The sequence below is a fragment of the Achroia grisella genome, unplaced genomic scaffold (genome assembly GCF_030625045.1).
Source record: "Achroia grisella isolate CSIRO2021 unplaced genomic scaffold, CSIRO_AGI_Agris_v1 utg2156, whole genome shotgun sequence".
Lineage (NCBI taxonomy): Eukaryota > Metazoa > Arthropoda > Insecta > Lepidoptera > Pyralidae > Achroia > Achroia grisella.
Genome location: NW_026712714.1, coordinates 666,131 through 681,201, shown reverse-complemented (window position 1 = coordinate 681,201; position 15,071 = coordinate 666,131). Strand labels below are relative to the sequence as shown.

General features: G+C 37.9%; 2 protein-coding genes across 2 annotated transcripts in view; one reads left to right on the top strand and one right to left on the bottom strand.

The window, feature by feature from the left end:
* Positions 1 to 15,071, top strand: part of LOC131842308 (copper-transporting ATPase 1) — a 65,796-nt gene that overhangs the window by 18,289 nt on the left and 32,436 nt on the right. The window contains exons 6-13 of the mRNA XM_059190846.1: positions 577 to 747; positions 1,866 to 1,963; positions 3,701 to 3,809; positions 5,615 to 5,781; positions 7,517 to 7,617; positions 9,014 to 9,142; positions 10,742 to 10,925; positions 12,737 to 12,834. Coding sequence (XP_059046829.1) covers positions 577 to 747; positions 1,866 to 1,963; positions 3,701 to 3,809; positions 5,615 to 5,781; positions 7,517 to 7,617; positions 9,014 to 9,142; positions 10,742 to 10,925; positions 12,737 to 12,834 — 1,057 coding nt within the window. The remainder of the gene's footprint in view (positions 1 to 576; positions 748 to 1,865; positions 1,964 to 3,700; positions 3,810 to 5,614; positions 5,782 to 7,516; positions 7,618 to 9,013; positions 9,143 to 10,741; positions 10,926 to 12,736; positions 12,835 to 15,071) is intronic.
* LOC131842267 (uncharacterized) lies at positions 12,040 to 12,457 on the bottom strand. The gene has a single exon (XM_059190803.1). The coding sequence runs from the start codon at positions 12,455 to 12,457 to the stop codon at positions 12,050 to 12,052; it is 408 nt and encodes a 135-aa protein (XP_059046786.1). The 3' UTR covers positions 12,040 to 12,049.

Sequence of the window (15,071 nt, the reverse complement as noted above, 5' to 3'; positions counted from 1 at the left end):
TGTACTTTTAAATTAATCATTATTCTGTTTGCCACGTTCTGTTTTATTTTCTTTTGCTAATTCACTGAAAACCTGTTATTGGCTTTCTCTAGATATGTACTTTTGATTAATGTATTAGATTGTAAGCTTTTCTAATAAATAAATAAATAAAATACACAATTGGAGTGTCTGTTTCTAATATTGAAATAACCGTTTTTTACTACGTTAATGTAAATACGGTACATACACCAAAATAATATTTTTTACAATTTTTGTCTGTCTGTTTGTTCCGGCTAATCTCTGAATGGCTGGACCGATTTATACGGGACTATTATTGGCAGATAGCTGATTTAATAAGGGGTAACTTAGGCTACTATTATTTTAGAAAAATAAAGTTAGATTCCACGCGGTAGAACTAGTACATAAAATAGCCAGACCAATAAAAACAGTCATACTCATGAATACAAATGTTTGTACCGTTCCGAGGAATCGAACTCACAACCATTGGAAGCTTTAGCTAGCTTAACTTGGGTCTAGATGGCTTTGTGTGAATTGTCCTGAAATTATATTAAAAAAATGATGTTTAATTACCCCCAGGATTACTAAAAAACTTGCCTGGCGTAATACACCCAGCGGTGGACTTAGCGGCGGGAGCCGCGCGTGTTCGGTGCACGAGAGGCGCGGTCACGCCGCAGCAGGTCGCAGATACAATCTCCGGCGCCGGGTTCGACGTCACTATCGTATCTGTCGACGGACACCAGTATAGTGGTGAGGGAAATATTTATTCGCACATTAGCGACGCGCCCCAGTTTCGACGGGGTGAATTACTTTAGGAATCTCCTATTTTTTTAAATACTTCCAGTTTCACTCCCTGATAATTAACTGTACGTATCATTATACTAACATTATACTATACACACCAATGTGTCGATTAGACTTACATAAGAGAAATGTATACTGTATGCCAATCAAAGTGTACAACAATCTTCCAAGAGAGATTAAAGAACTGGGGTCTCATACGTTATTCAAACGCAAACTAAAGAATTGTCTGTCACTTGGTAATCTTTACAGTGTCCAAGAATATTTGAGTGGCACAAGCGCCTTCACGTAATTTGCATGCCTGTATGGTAAATATTGCTGATCAATCAATTTCATGTAACATTATATTAATTATAATACTGTACCAATATTTCGCAAATAAATTATTTCATTTCATTTCATCAATTTTAGAATGTCGACAGTTCTGTTTGTTTAATCAAAATATATAATTTATCTGTTATTAAAATAGTTGACTGAACTATTTTACTACCCCTACTACTATTATTAATAAGCGATAAGGGTCGTCCACACAAAAAAAAATATATATTTGTAGTTAAAATTTTTTTACTTAGTTATCGAACTTACCGAATGTTTTAAAAATACGTATAACCCTAATCTTTCACCCTTCTACCATCAACCTCTATTATTTAATAATATATTTGATAAATTTAATAGCGATATTAGTACTTTATTTTATATTGCAACTGGCTTTTGCCCGCGGCTTCGCTCGCGTTAATTTATCCTCTTAGGGGTGGAATTTATCAAAATCCTTTCTTAGGGGATGTCTACGTCATAGTAGCTTTATGCATGCAAAGTCTCAGCTCGATCGGTTTAAAATTAACAAAGTTTCATCCCCTACTTTATCCCTTGGGGGTAGAATTAATCAAAATCCTTTCTTAGCGGATGCCTACGTGATAACATCTACCTGCATGCCAAATTTCAGCCGGATCCGTCCAGTGGTTTGGGCTGTGCGTTGATAGATCATTGTGTCAGTCACCTTTGAGTTATATATATATAGACATTTGCCTGCTAAAATAATATTATATTTTATTGTATTATATTTTCAGAGAGTAAGTCACAAACTGTAACCGATCCCTCGCCAACGGCGGCATCGGGAGATGGTAAAAAGCTACCATCGGCCGTCAAAAGCAGGACACAAGCTAATGTAAGTTTTACACTAACCATTATTTCAAGCACGATCAGGAACGCGCGAGAAAACAAGCACTCAATGTGATCAATATAAGATACTAGCTGTGCTTGCGACTTCGTCCGCGTGTTATAGTTGACCAAATTCATTTTTGTTTAATGTGTGTTTAGTTTTATTAATATCTACCGAATAAATATCATTTAATTTCGATTCATGTCAAATAATGTATAAATATTCTATAATCTAACTCAAAATAACCATCGAAAACAGAGTCATCGTTCTAGCTTCATAAATGACGATTTTCTATACAAACTTTCATCCCCTATTTTATTTTACTCCCTTAAGAGTATAATTTTTACAATCTCTGAATGTCATATTTATTTATATTTAATCGACAGCCAACAAAATAAGTTTTAAGCTTCTAGAAAAATAACGATACTTCCATACAAACTTTCATCTCCTCTTTCAACACCTTTCAATTCCCTTTTCGCATTAAAAAGTAGCCTATGGCTTTCCTCCGCATCTGGACTATCTATGTACCAAATTTCATTTTAATCGGTCCAGTAGTTTTGGCGTGAAAGCGAGACGGACAGACAGAGTTACTTCCGCATTTATAATATTAGTAAGAATAATTGTTTTATTATTTTGATAATGATCATTAATTATATTAATTAAATTCTCCCAAATTTGAATTTAAAAATGACTATGTATTATTGTAAACATGTACAACATTTAGTTGAAAAGAATACGAGCTGAGTTTCTTTGTCCTGAGATATATTATATTATTATTATTAAAAAAATCAAATTCATTCTTCTTGATGAGACAGCTTTCCGAATAAGAGGTAGATTTAAAAAAATGTTGACTATTCAAAAGTGCTTAAATTAAGATTATTTGAATAAATGATTTTCTATTCTACTCTATTCTATTCTATTCTCAAAGGAACATCAAATAAGTGCCTTCGACGTGCTTATACATAATTACTGAGCGCTTGTATGGATGTTGATGCTAATACCGTTTGGTTGCATTTTTCTCCTCTTATTATTATATCTATCTAGACACGCGGCAGCGTGTCAAGCCGAGTTTCAAATAAACTGGCAAGCAGCACCGTGTGTATATTTACACGAACCATTTGGAGCCACTTTTGACCCCCTCATAACTCAAAAACTCTTTCACACAAACCTGTCAAATTTGGTTCATATATTGAGACTTGCGAGATAAATATGTGTTCCAAATTTCATAAACATATCTCAAACGGTTATTTAGATATTAATGTCCAAAAATCGACATTTTTATCACTGATCAACTATAGATCAAAATTATAACCCACTTCCAGATGACCTAGGAAGTTCAAATTTGGTATGCAGATAGGTAATTAGGTGAATATAAAGGAAAAAATTCTTTACGAAAAAATTTCATATACGAAATATACTGTAGCCTTCGCAAGTTCTAAACATGTTACTTGTCGGTTCCTATTTTAATATTAATAGTAACTAGCAATCGAAAGTAATAATTGGTATATGAGAACTGGCCAAGTTAGACCTTAGGCTACAGTATATTATCCTAAGTTATAAGAAGAAATGATATTTTATATTGTTATAAATACATTTCAGGACAGACCATTGAACTTGGCACCCATTTAGATCTCATCTCTTTTGTCGTAGAAGTCAACAATCAAGCCATATATCATAATATTAAACTCGGCTATCATTTCACATTTATGTTTTTGATGGGATATGGTATTTCTCCGTTTGCAGGGTACTTGTAAGCCGGAAGTGGAGTTGTCGAGGTGTACACTGGAGGTGCGCGGCATGACTTGTGCATCCTGCGTCGCCGCTATAGAGAAGCATTGCTCTAAAATTAAAGGTAAACACAATTACACTTAATGAATGAATGAATGAATGAAACTCTTTATTGTTCCTCTCACAGAAAATACAATTACATATACAATTATGTACAAAATGATAAAAAAATATATATAATACAATAAACAAGACAAAGAGGTAACAATGGGCGGCCTTATCGCTAAACAGCGATCTCTTCCAGCCAACCTTAGGATGGAGAGAAGTGATTAGATTTGCGTCTGGTAGAGGTGTAATGGCGGTAACAATATTGGAAGAAATGTTATAAATATACATATAACATAATACAATACAAAATAATATAATAAACTTACATATACATACATATATATGAATATATATACAATCACACATACATACGACCGTAATACTACTTTTACGACAACTTACGTAAATAGTGGTTTTTGATACCTAATTTGAAGCTCTGCAGTGATTTTAGTCTTCGAACAGATGTGGCCAGTTCGTTCCAAAGACGAACAGCTAGCACACTAAACGATTTGTCGTAGAATGTAGTGCTATGTCTTGGTGTCGTTAACTGGAGACTCTCTGACGACCTAAGATCAACGCTATTCGAGGCATGGAGGAAACTTAAATGTAACAAGTTACTTGTTACTGGAATTATCAGCTAAATTCAGAATATCAATACAGAGCATTTCAGAGCGATTTATACTGACCTAAATTAGTAATAGGCCGACCCCAAAGGATCTACTTGCGCACGGCGTACCAGAACCAAACCATTGCTCGGCCATCGTTCCCAGTGGACGTATCCGAGGATGGGGAAGCTTCCCAATGGCAGGAACATACGAGGAGGTCGTCCGACCTCACGCGCCACTGCCTCACTCTCTCAAGCCTAGATTTATTTCTTAATTGGTGTTCCACAGGTGTCCATTCAATAAAGCTTCCCAATGGCAGGAACATACGAGGAGGTCGTCCGACCTCACGTCCCACTGCCCCACTCTCTCAACCCTAGATGTATTACTTAATTGGTGTTCCACAGGTGTCCATTCAATAAAGCTTCCCAATGGCAGGAACATACGAGGAGGTCGTCCGACCTCACGTCCCACTGCCCCACTCTCTCAACCCTAGATGTATTACTTAATTGGTGTTCCACAGGTGTCCATTCAATAAAGCTTCCCAATGGCAGGAACATACGAGGAGGTCGTCCGACCTCACGTCCCACTGCCCCACTCTCTCAACCCTAGATGTATTACTTAATTGGTGTTCCACAGGTGTCCATTCAATAAAGCTTCCCAATGGCAGGAACATACGAGGAGGTCGTCCGACCTCACGTCCCACTGCCCCACTCTCTCAACCCTAGATGTATTACTTAATTGGTGTTCCACAGGTGTCCATTCAATAAAGCTTCCCAATGGCAGGAACATACGAGGAGGTTGTCCGACCTCACGCGCCACTGCCTCACTCTCTCAAGCCTAGATGTATTACTTAATTGGTGTTCCACAGGTGTCCATTCAATAAAGCTTCCCAATGGCAGGAACATACGAGGAGGTCGTCCGACCTCACGTCCCACTGCCCCACTCTCTCAACCCTAGATGTATTACTTAATTGGTGTTCCACAGGTGTCCATTCAATAAAGCTTCCCAATGGCAGGAACATACGAGGAGGTTGTCCGACCTCACGTCCCACTGCCCCACTCTCTCAACCCTAGATGTATTACTTAATTGGTGTTCCACAGGTGTCCATTCAATAAAGCTTCCCAATGGCAGGAACATACGAGGAGGTCGTCCGACCTCACGTCCCACTGCCCCACTCTCTCAACCCTAGATGTATTACTTAATTGGTGTTCCACAGGTGTCCATTCAATAAACATAGGATTACTAGCAGCGAAAGCGGAGGTCAAGTATGAGCCGACAATTATATCAGCAACTGCCATAGCGCATTCCATCACCGACCTGGGCTTCTCGGCCGACGTCATCAGCGACGGCGACGGCAGCGGCCAGAAGGACCTGGTGGTCATGGTGAGTACCACCACATATTCAGCGTTACCGTCTAAATCAGTCATGTCAAAGTTACGGCCCGCAGCCCGCAACTGGCCACCGGGCTGTTTCAACTCAGGCCCGCAATCGCAATGTCATTTTTAACAACCATATATTATATCTATACTTAATATTATAAAGCTGAAGAGTTTGTTTACTTGTTTGTTTGTTTGAATGCGCTAATCTCAGGAACTACTGGTTCAAATTGAAAAATTATTTTTGTGCTGGATAGTCCATTTGTCGAGGAAGGCTTTAAGCTATATAACATTACGCTACGACCAATAGAACGAAGCATTAGTGAAAAATGTTGCAAAAAACGAGGAAAATTATTCATATTTGAGGGCTTCTGTTGCGTGCGCCGCGTAAACGGTTCAAGTTACCCAAAAAATATGTATGAAAGACTTATTCCTCTTTAAATGATCCTAAAAAATGTCCGTATATGTCTATCTTTTAAGATTGACTCCCTATAACCTTTTTTAATAATAATAATAAAACTATTGTGTACACATAAAATAATGAGAAAATACAGTAAATAGTAAAATAATAACAAAAGGCGGTCTTATCGCTAAATGCAATCTCTTACTGACAACCTAGAAGAGAGGACTTATGTACATAGAATAGGGTAGGTGGCACACATAAGACACTATTTATTATACTACTAGATATACATACTTACATTAGGGATAAATATATAAACCTACATCATCATCATCATCATCATCATCGCAGCCTGGAAGACGTCCACTGCTGGACATAGGCCTCCCCCAAAGATCTCCACGACGATCGGTCCTGCGCTGCTCGCATCCAATGCCTTCCCGCGATCTTGACCAGATCGTCGGTCCACCTTGCTGGAGGCCTTCCCACGCTGCGTCTTCCGGTCCGTGGTCGCCACTCGAGGACTTTACTGCCCCAACGGCCATCTGTCCTACGAGCTATGTGCCCTGCCCATTGCCACTTCAAAGTCGCAATTCTTCGGGCTATGTCGGTCACTCTGAAACACTCATAAACCTACATATATACTACATATTGGAAGAATGAGAAAAAAAAAATGTACTATGAAGAGAGATAATGAGATCTTAGTCTATTTTTAAATGATGCATGTGTTTGAACTGATAATCAACGTTGGTCGAAATTAAAAACATAATAATCGTGAGTGTTTTTGATAACCACGCGAACAAAGTCGCGGACACAGCTAGTATTATATAAAGAGAGGTATTTTTTTTTGTACACAAGTAAATGTATGTCGGACTCCAGTCTCCGCAATTAGCCTCTCATTCGGGCCGTTGTGCGTGCAGAGCCAGACTACTAAAGTAGCCAGCCAAGCTCCTCCCAGAAGCGCAGAAGACTCCTGGTGTCTTCGCAGGCTTCACGGAGCGACCTCACCGTTCCGAGGATTTGTTTTCGTTGTTGGGCCACTGCCGTGCACTCCAGGATTACGTGAGCCGCCGTTTCTTCAGCTTCAAAGCAGCCCCGACAAAGGGGACTGTCTGTAGCATCAATTTTGTATAAGTGTTTGTTTAAGGAACAATGGCCCGTTATTATCCCTATCATTATTTTGAGGTTATGTCTATCTAGATTAAGTAGACGTGTTGTTAACCGATGGTTCGTTTTTGGAATTGCCACTTTAGATTGATTGCAATCAGTGGTTAGGTTCCATCTCATCATTTGTACACAAGTGTAATGACTGCTATAATAATCGGGTGGTGACCATTTTCAGATCAAAGGCATGACGTGCGCGTCGTGCGTCAACAAGATAGAGAAGTCGGTGCTGAAGCTGAGCGGCGTCAGCGCCTGCGCGGTAGCACTTACTACCTCCAAGTTCGTAGCACTTAATTTAATAGAAAAAATCCTCTATACTATGATAGTTATACCCCTCCCTCTATATGGTGATAGTTGTACCCCTCCATTTGATAAAAAACCCTCTATAAGATGATAGTTGTACCCCTCCATTTGATAAAAACCCGCTATAAGGTGATAGTTGTACCCCTCCATTTGATAAAAAACCCTCTATAAGATGATAGTTGTACCCCTCCATTTGATAAAAAACCCTCTATAAGATGATAGTTGTACCCCTCCATTTGATAAAAAGCCCTCTATAAGATGATAGTCGTACCCCTTCATTTAATAACGTAACCCTCCATACATAGTATAGATTGATTCTTATCACGTTGGGACCGGGTGATCACCCGTTGGCTTTTTAATTGAAATCAATCTATTGGTAAAATATTATCTACCTCAAATTATTGTACACAAAAAAGATATTTAAATTATAATATAAGTAATTAAGAATAAAAAAATCCCGGCTTTGTGTGAGAAGTAAGATTTTTCAATGTGGTCTTTATCGTGTTAAGGGTCGGCAACGCGCAAGTGACACCCCTGGTGTTTCAGGCGTCCTAAGGCTTTTTTTTTTTTATTATTATTTTTTTTTTTTGTAAATACAATTTTCCACAGACATATTCGTCCGTGCCTTTTTTAATTTACTTTAATATTATTATATTTCTTTAATTTCCACTTTTGTACAACTCCAGCCGAGATGTTACAATTTGCCTAACAGTGTCACCGAGGCAGACCTTATCCGTCTGGCCCAGAACCACCGCTGGCCGCCGGCCGGGTGAGTTGACAACATGCAGTGTCACCTATCTTTATTAGGAGCCAGTTACATTTACCAATATGCATATACAATTATATAAATCTTACACTACTACTAATTTCACTGTTTTCATTACATTGTGCAATGTAAGAATTCATAATGTAACAATACACATTATGAATTCTTACACTGCATATACAATTATATGAAATGGCGTCCATAGGCTACGGTAACCGTTTACCATCAGTTGGGCTGTATGCTTGTTTGCCACGTACGTGGTATAAAAAAATTATAGATAGGTAGATAAATAATCTATTTGCTATTCAGTGCGCATGCACCACCTCCAAGTTTGTTCCCTCGTTCATATAATTAAAATGTAAGTGATCGATGTCTGGACATAAAATATAGTTTTTATTATAAGAAAAACTATTATATTATTAATATACATGATTAGTAGTGTAGTGGTTTAGGATATTGCCTATTTTCCGATGATTAAATAATGACAAAATTAATATAAGTAAAGGAATGTTCAGAAACAAAATAGAAATTGTTGAGTAACAAAATAAGGTTAAGTATGTATGTATAGGGTGAGATTGAGTGACAAAATAAACTTGTCTCTTGCAGGGGTAAGATAAGGTACAACGTGGAGCAGATAGGCCCCCGCAGTATATGCGAGGCCATCACGGGCCTGGGGTTCGATGCCAGCGTCGTCACCGGCCCGCACAGGGGCGCTGCAGACTACCTCGAGCACAAGTCAGTATAAACACGCTGTCAAAAAAGTCCTCCTGTATATAGGTATATACAGGGGGACTTCATTTAATATGGCAATAAAATAATTTAAAGAATGAATCTGTATATATATATATGTGTGTGTGTTATATGTACCAATATAAAAATGTGTAAATGTATGTTCATACCAATAATGGTTGTAAATAAATGTTTTTCTTTCTTTCTTTCTTCATATAAACAAGAATAAAATTTACTTGTTTACTTGCATATCAGAATAAAGGCTATGAATAAATAAATAATAGTCTGTAATAGACCTGAATAAAGACAATTTGATTTGATTTTGTTAAAAGTTAAACCGATTTGATGAATATTTATTTTTGTTTGTTACTTTTTATTCTAACGGATGGTAGTGGTAAAATTATACTATAAAAAAAATTACGTTCATAAGCGGCTAAAATATATGAATAAATGATTTTTGAATTTTATTTCGACCGTGATCGCGGATTGGAAGACCGCAGCGTGGGAAGGCATCCGACATGGTGGACCGACGATCTGGTCAAGAATAGAATAGAATAGAATAGAAAATCATTTATTCAAATAAACTTAATTTAAGCACTTTTGAATAGTCATAACAATTTGTTTTTTATCTACCACTCGTTCGGAAAGCTGTCTCATCACAAGAAGAACGAGCAAGAAACTTGTGTGTTGCTCTTTTAAATAATCCTTGTAAGTTTACATTTACAAGTCGAAACGTGTGAATACAAACTACCAACAAGCACTCATTTTTGGGTCAAATATAAATATGCAATAAGATTAAATCAGTCGTAGTGATAAGAGCAGACCAGTCCCTACAAGCAGCACTCGTTTCACGAGTATGACGGTGGCTCATCCGTCACACTCGTGAATCACTCCTGATCACACCATCACTGCTGCATCACTGCAAGAGTGCTGGAAGGCGTTGGATACGAGCAGCGAAGGACCGATCGTCATGGAAATTCTTGGGGGAGGTCTTTGTTCAGCAGTGGACGTCTTCCTGGCTGAAATGATGATGATGACTTTTTAACTCTCTGCGCTCGAGACTTTTGCGCAGCTCTCGCAACGGAAGCCCTCAAATAGGAATAATTTTCCCCTTTTTTGCAACACTCAAACAATCACTGATGCTTCGTTTCTATTGGTCGTAGCCGTCATACTCGTGAACGGGTGATTGGGGACTGGTCTGTAGGTTGCGAACACTGATTAGATTTATTGTTTTTTCAATAGCATATGTTGTCACTCTATTCTCCTAAATTTGAATTATTGTAAACATTTATTTAAAAAGAATACGAGCTGAGTTTCTTGTCAGTTCTTCTCACCTCGAAATCATTCCGAACTGACGGTAGATTTGATATATCATAAGAGTCTGTAATACACCTATATGTATAGAGATATTTTGAACTTGAATTTGAAAATGTTATATAGCTTAAAGCCTTCCTCGACAAATGGACTATCCAACACTAAAATTTTTTTTCAATTTGAACCAGTAGTTCCTCAGATTAACGCGTTCAAACAAACTCTTCAGCTTTTTAATATTATTAAGTATATAGATAGAGGACATTTAGGTAATTTTTTTAATTTTTTTTTTAGAGAGGAGATCAGGCGCTGGCGGAACACGTTCCTGGTGTCGCTGGTGTTCGGCGCGCCGTGCATGGCCGCGATGGTGTACTTCATGAGCATGATGTCGCACCACTCCGCGCGCGACATGTGCTGCGTGCTGCCGGGGCTCAGCCTCGAGAACCTCGTCATGTTCCTCCTGGCCACGCCAGTACAGGTATTCTTCACTAGCTCCCACCTGCGACTTTGTCCGCGTGGAATTACGGGGTCGACTCAACCATGCATTTGTAGTTGTTTGTTATAACTAGCTGTTGACTGCGATTTAGTCCTAGTGGAAATATCACGGAGTCAACCCTACCTCGTTATAATATTAACTAGCTGTTACTTTTGATTTTGTCCACGTGGATTTTAAAATTTTCTAAATTAAAAGTAGCCTAAGTTACTCCTTTTAACATTAGCTTTCTGTGTTAAAGACCCGTTAAAAGCTATCCAGCCGATTCAGAGATTAGCAATAACTCTGTAGTAGCTGGTAGCAGCTGGTATTCCGCGCCTGTCACTAATGGCAGGCACAGAATATCAGCGCCGTGACAGCTAGCTGTCATGGCAAATGCTGAGTGTCATCCATTGTATATAACCGGCAACCATTGTATATAAATATTATAGATGTTTTTTTGGTAATTGTTCTACGTATGTATGTGTGTGTCTATGTGTCCATATATATGTATGTTGTATGTACAAATGTCAAAATGTGTAAATGTATGTTCCTATCAATAATGGTTGTCAATAAATGGTTTTTCTTTCTTTCTTCTTTCAATTTGTTATTGAAAGAAGAAAGAAAAACATTTAAAACCGGCAGACAGATTTTCGATAGGCGCGGCATCGATTCGGCACACGGTTTGCACCGTTTCTGTATTCAGTAGTATGATTGTTAATATCAGTCTGAGTGCTTTATATGATGTATATATGGGGCCGTTCAAGTATTACGTAAGCACTATAGGGGGGCGGGGGGTCTTTTCTTTGCTTATTTTGGATGACATGGGGGTGGGGGAGTCTGTATGATGATTACGTCATCGGTCGTAATTTACTTTTTTACACGAATGGCAACCCTCACATTGTCTTTGTTAAAAAAACAATACATTAATTGAGAAATGTTTACGTAAGCATGGGGGGAGGGGTAAATAATTGTGATAAATCTGCTTACGTAATACTTGAACAGCCCCTATTTACAAAAAATATATATCTAAGTATTTGTATCAGTTGTCTAGTACCCATAACACGAGCTCTGTTTACCGAGGAACTAGATGGCGCTGTGTGACTTGTCCTCTCTCTCTCTCTTCCTGGCTATATATCCCACATGGTGGTGGGGTCAGCTTTCCCTATTTTTGTCCGCCACTTTATCCTGTCCCGGACATCGTCTTCAGAGACCTCACACTCTATCATGTCCCTAATAACAACATCTTCCCATCCCTTCCTTGGTCTGCCTCTGCCCCTTCGACCAGGAATAGAAAGTTGCAGTGCCAGGTTTCCGACGTAATCAGGCGGCTTTCTCTTCACGTGTCCATACCATCGCAGCCTACTTTCCTGCATTTTTTCAGCAATGTCGCGAACAGCCAGGCTTCCTCGTACGTACTCGTTGCGGATTTTATCGAGCCTGGTTATACCGCACATCCACCTCAGCATCTTCATTTCGGCAACTTGGATGGTATGCACGTTCTTTTGGGTTACGGGCCATATTTCACTGCCATACATAAGAACGGGTCTTATAATTGTTTTGTGTGACTTGTGACTGTGTGACTTGTCCTGATTTATTAAATGTATTAATACTATATTTCTATACTATTTTATCTTTTTTTTCTTCCTATATATTGACTCAGGACCATTTACACAGCGCCATCTATTCTGAAGCTAGGCAAAGCATGTGTTATGGGTACTAGACTACTGATAGAAATACGAACTACTTGCTTTGCAAATACATATATTTGCTTTCTAAATACATATATAGTATAAATGGACGTGTGTTTGTTACAGTTCATTGGTGGGTGGCCGTTCTACAAGCAGGCGTACAAGGCACTCAGCCACGGCACCTCCAACATGGATGTGCTCGTCGCCATGACCACCAGCATCAGGTGAGCTGTTAAGTTATTTGCAGAAAACAGTTTTATAACAGACTAGCTGTACACGCAACTTCGTCCGCGTGGAATTTAACTTTATTTTTCTAAAATAAAAGTAGCCTAGGTTACACCTTATTACATCAGCTACCTGCCAATAAAAGTCCTGTCAAAATCGGTCCAGCCATTTCAGAGATTAGCGACCTACATAGATCTATTGTGCTCGCCCTTTTTCAAAGTTTGCTACCTAGACCCGTCAGGGACAAGAATTGAAGGATATTCTTAGGACCGATCGGCGGCTTACAAACTTTTTTTTTTAAGATTTTAGAAGACGCGCCAGCACTACTATTACATGAAGTTTGTAGCCTACGTGTTATTCTGATGCATAAAAATTATTACTGTAAAGTGTCGTCAAAATTGCGTAAAAAAATATGTTATTATTACTGACTCGTCCGTCATACTCGTGGACGGTTTTATGTTTTGTGAGGGAAGTGAATGCATCAATGGCAATTGTAATTGCTATGACGTGGTCTAGTGTTTTGAGTAGTCATGCTCATTAAAATGTCCAGACTTGTGGCGGCGTGGTGGGCCGGGTCATTGGGCTAAAATATGGTCGAGCGCAGTGATGGCTGGCTTATCCGTCATACTTGTGAACGGGTGCTGCTTGTAGGGACTGGTCTGCTCTAATCACTACGACTGATTTCCTCTTATTAATTGTTTAACCAGTTGGTTAAATATTCAATATTTTTTCTATTTGAATATTTAATTGAATTAGTGCTAATTGGTGATTTGTATTCACACACTTAAACTTAATAATGTAAAGTGTTAACGCCTCACCGTAATACAATATAAATAATAACTGGTTCCTGATGCGGTGAGGCGGGGAGCGGGGCGCGCGTCGTCTAGTTTCTGTGTTACGTGCATATTGCGATCTCTGTAATTGCATCCATCATTTCATTCCATTACACACCTTCCTACAAAGCGCTGTATTTTTATTTCGCATCGATATCAACTTTAACATTTGGTGACCCCGACGTGATATTCTGGACTCGGTGCAGGCTGACGAAGGTTTTAATATTCAATCAAGCATCTAAATAAACAATTACGACGCGACGAGCTGACGGAGATTTGAAAAATAAGAAATTGCAATAATCAACTACGCAATTACCGGCCTATTGTGTGCATTGAACGAAATTTGTGGTTATCGACGCTATCAAAAGGGAAGTTATGTCCAGTTTGAGTATTTATAATTACATAATTAGTGTTTTAAATTTCAGTACAAGTTAATATTGCCTCAATAGGTACGTACTTAGTTATTTGTATTTAATATCACTATAGTGTAAAACCGAACGCGCTTGCACCATTTTGTTAATATTAACACCCACATATTTTAGCATTAAAAACTACATTTTTTTAGTTTTGTGACTATTTAAGATAAAATTAAGTAACAATCGTGTTATTTGGGTACAATTGAATATATTTCTAAAATACATATTTATATTTTCAAAAGTTACAATTAAAATTCATTAAAATTATAGTATATCATTACAAAATTGCGAAATATAACTAAAATAGGATATTGCTACGTAATAAGCAATTGGTATATTAGTAAAAATAAATAACGATAATCATTTATTGTGTAAATACAATACATAAATATTAATCTACCTTAAAATCAAGCAAATACCTACTCATACAGGCCTTACAATATACAAGATTTGTGTGTAATTGGTTTATTACCTATATATATAGTGTAAATTTTTACTAAAATTAATTTACAATAAATACAAAACATTTCAATACAATTATATAAGCTAGTACTATGGTAAATTCCAGGTTTTTGTAATCGGCGACAATCATTGTATGGGCGCAGTAAGACGAACTACATCAGGTAGTTCGTCTTACTGCGCCTTATTGTTGACAAATTCCCTGCGCCACCTGCCGCGCTGTTGGTTGAGTGCTGACGCGGCCGTTTGACTTCGCTTGCATCATATCTGAGTATTTGCCAGTCCACTCATACTTAGTGACTTACGGTTTGAAATTTACATCTATTTTCTTTTTAATTTCATTTATTATTATTTGTTTTTTTTTTGTTGTTTGTGTTTTGCTAACTCTCCAATCGCATTTTTTTTTGCAAATCTGCTAAATTTACAATTTATAATGGCAGACGGCAAGGAGTTAAAAGAATATACACAACTACGAAGTAATATAAAAGCTAGAATTACTATATTTCAAAAATATATAGACATTGTAAA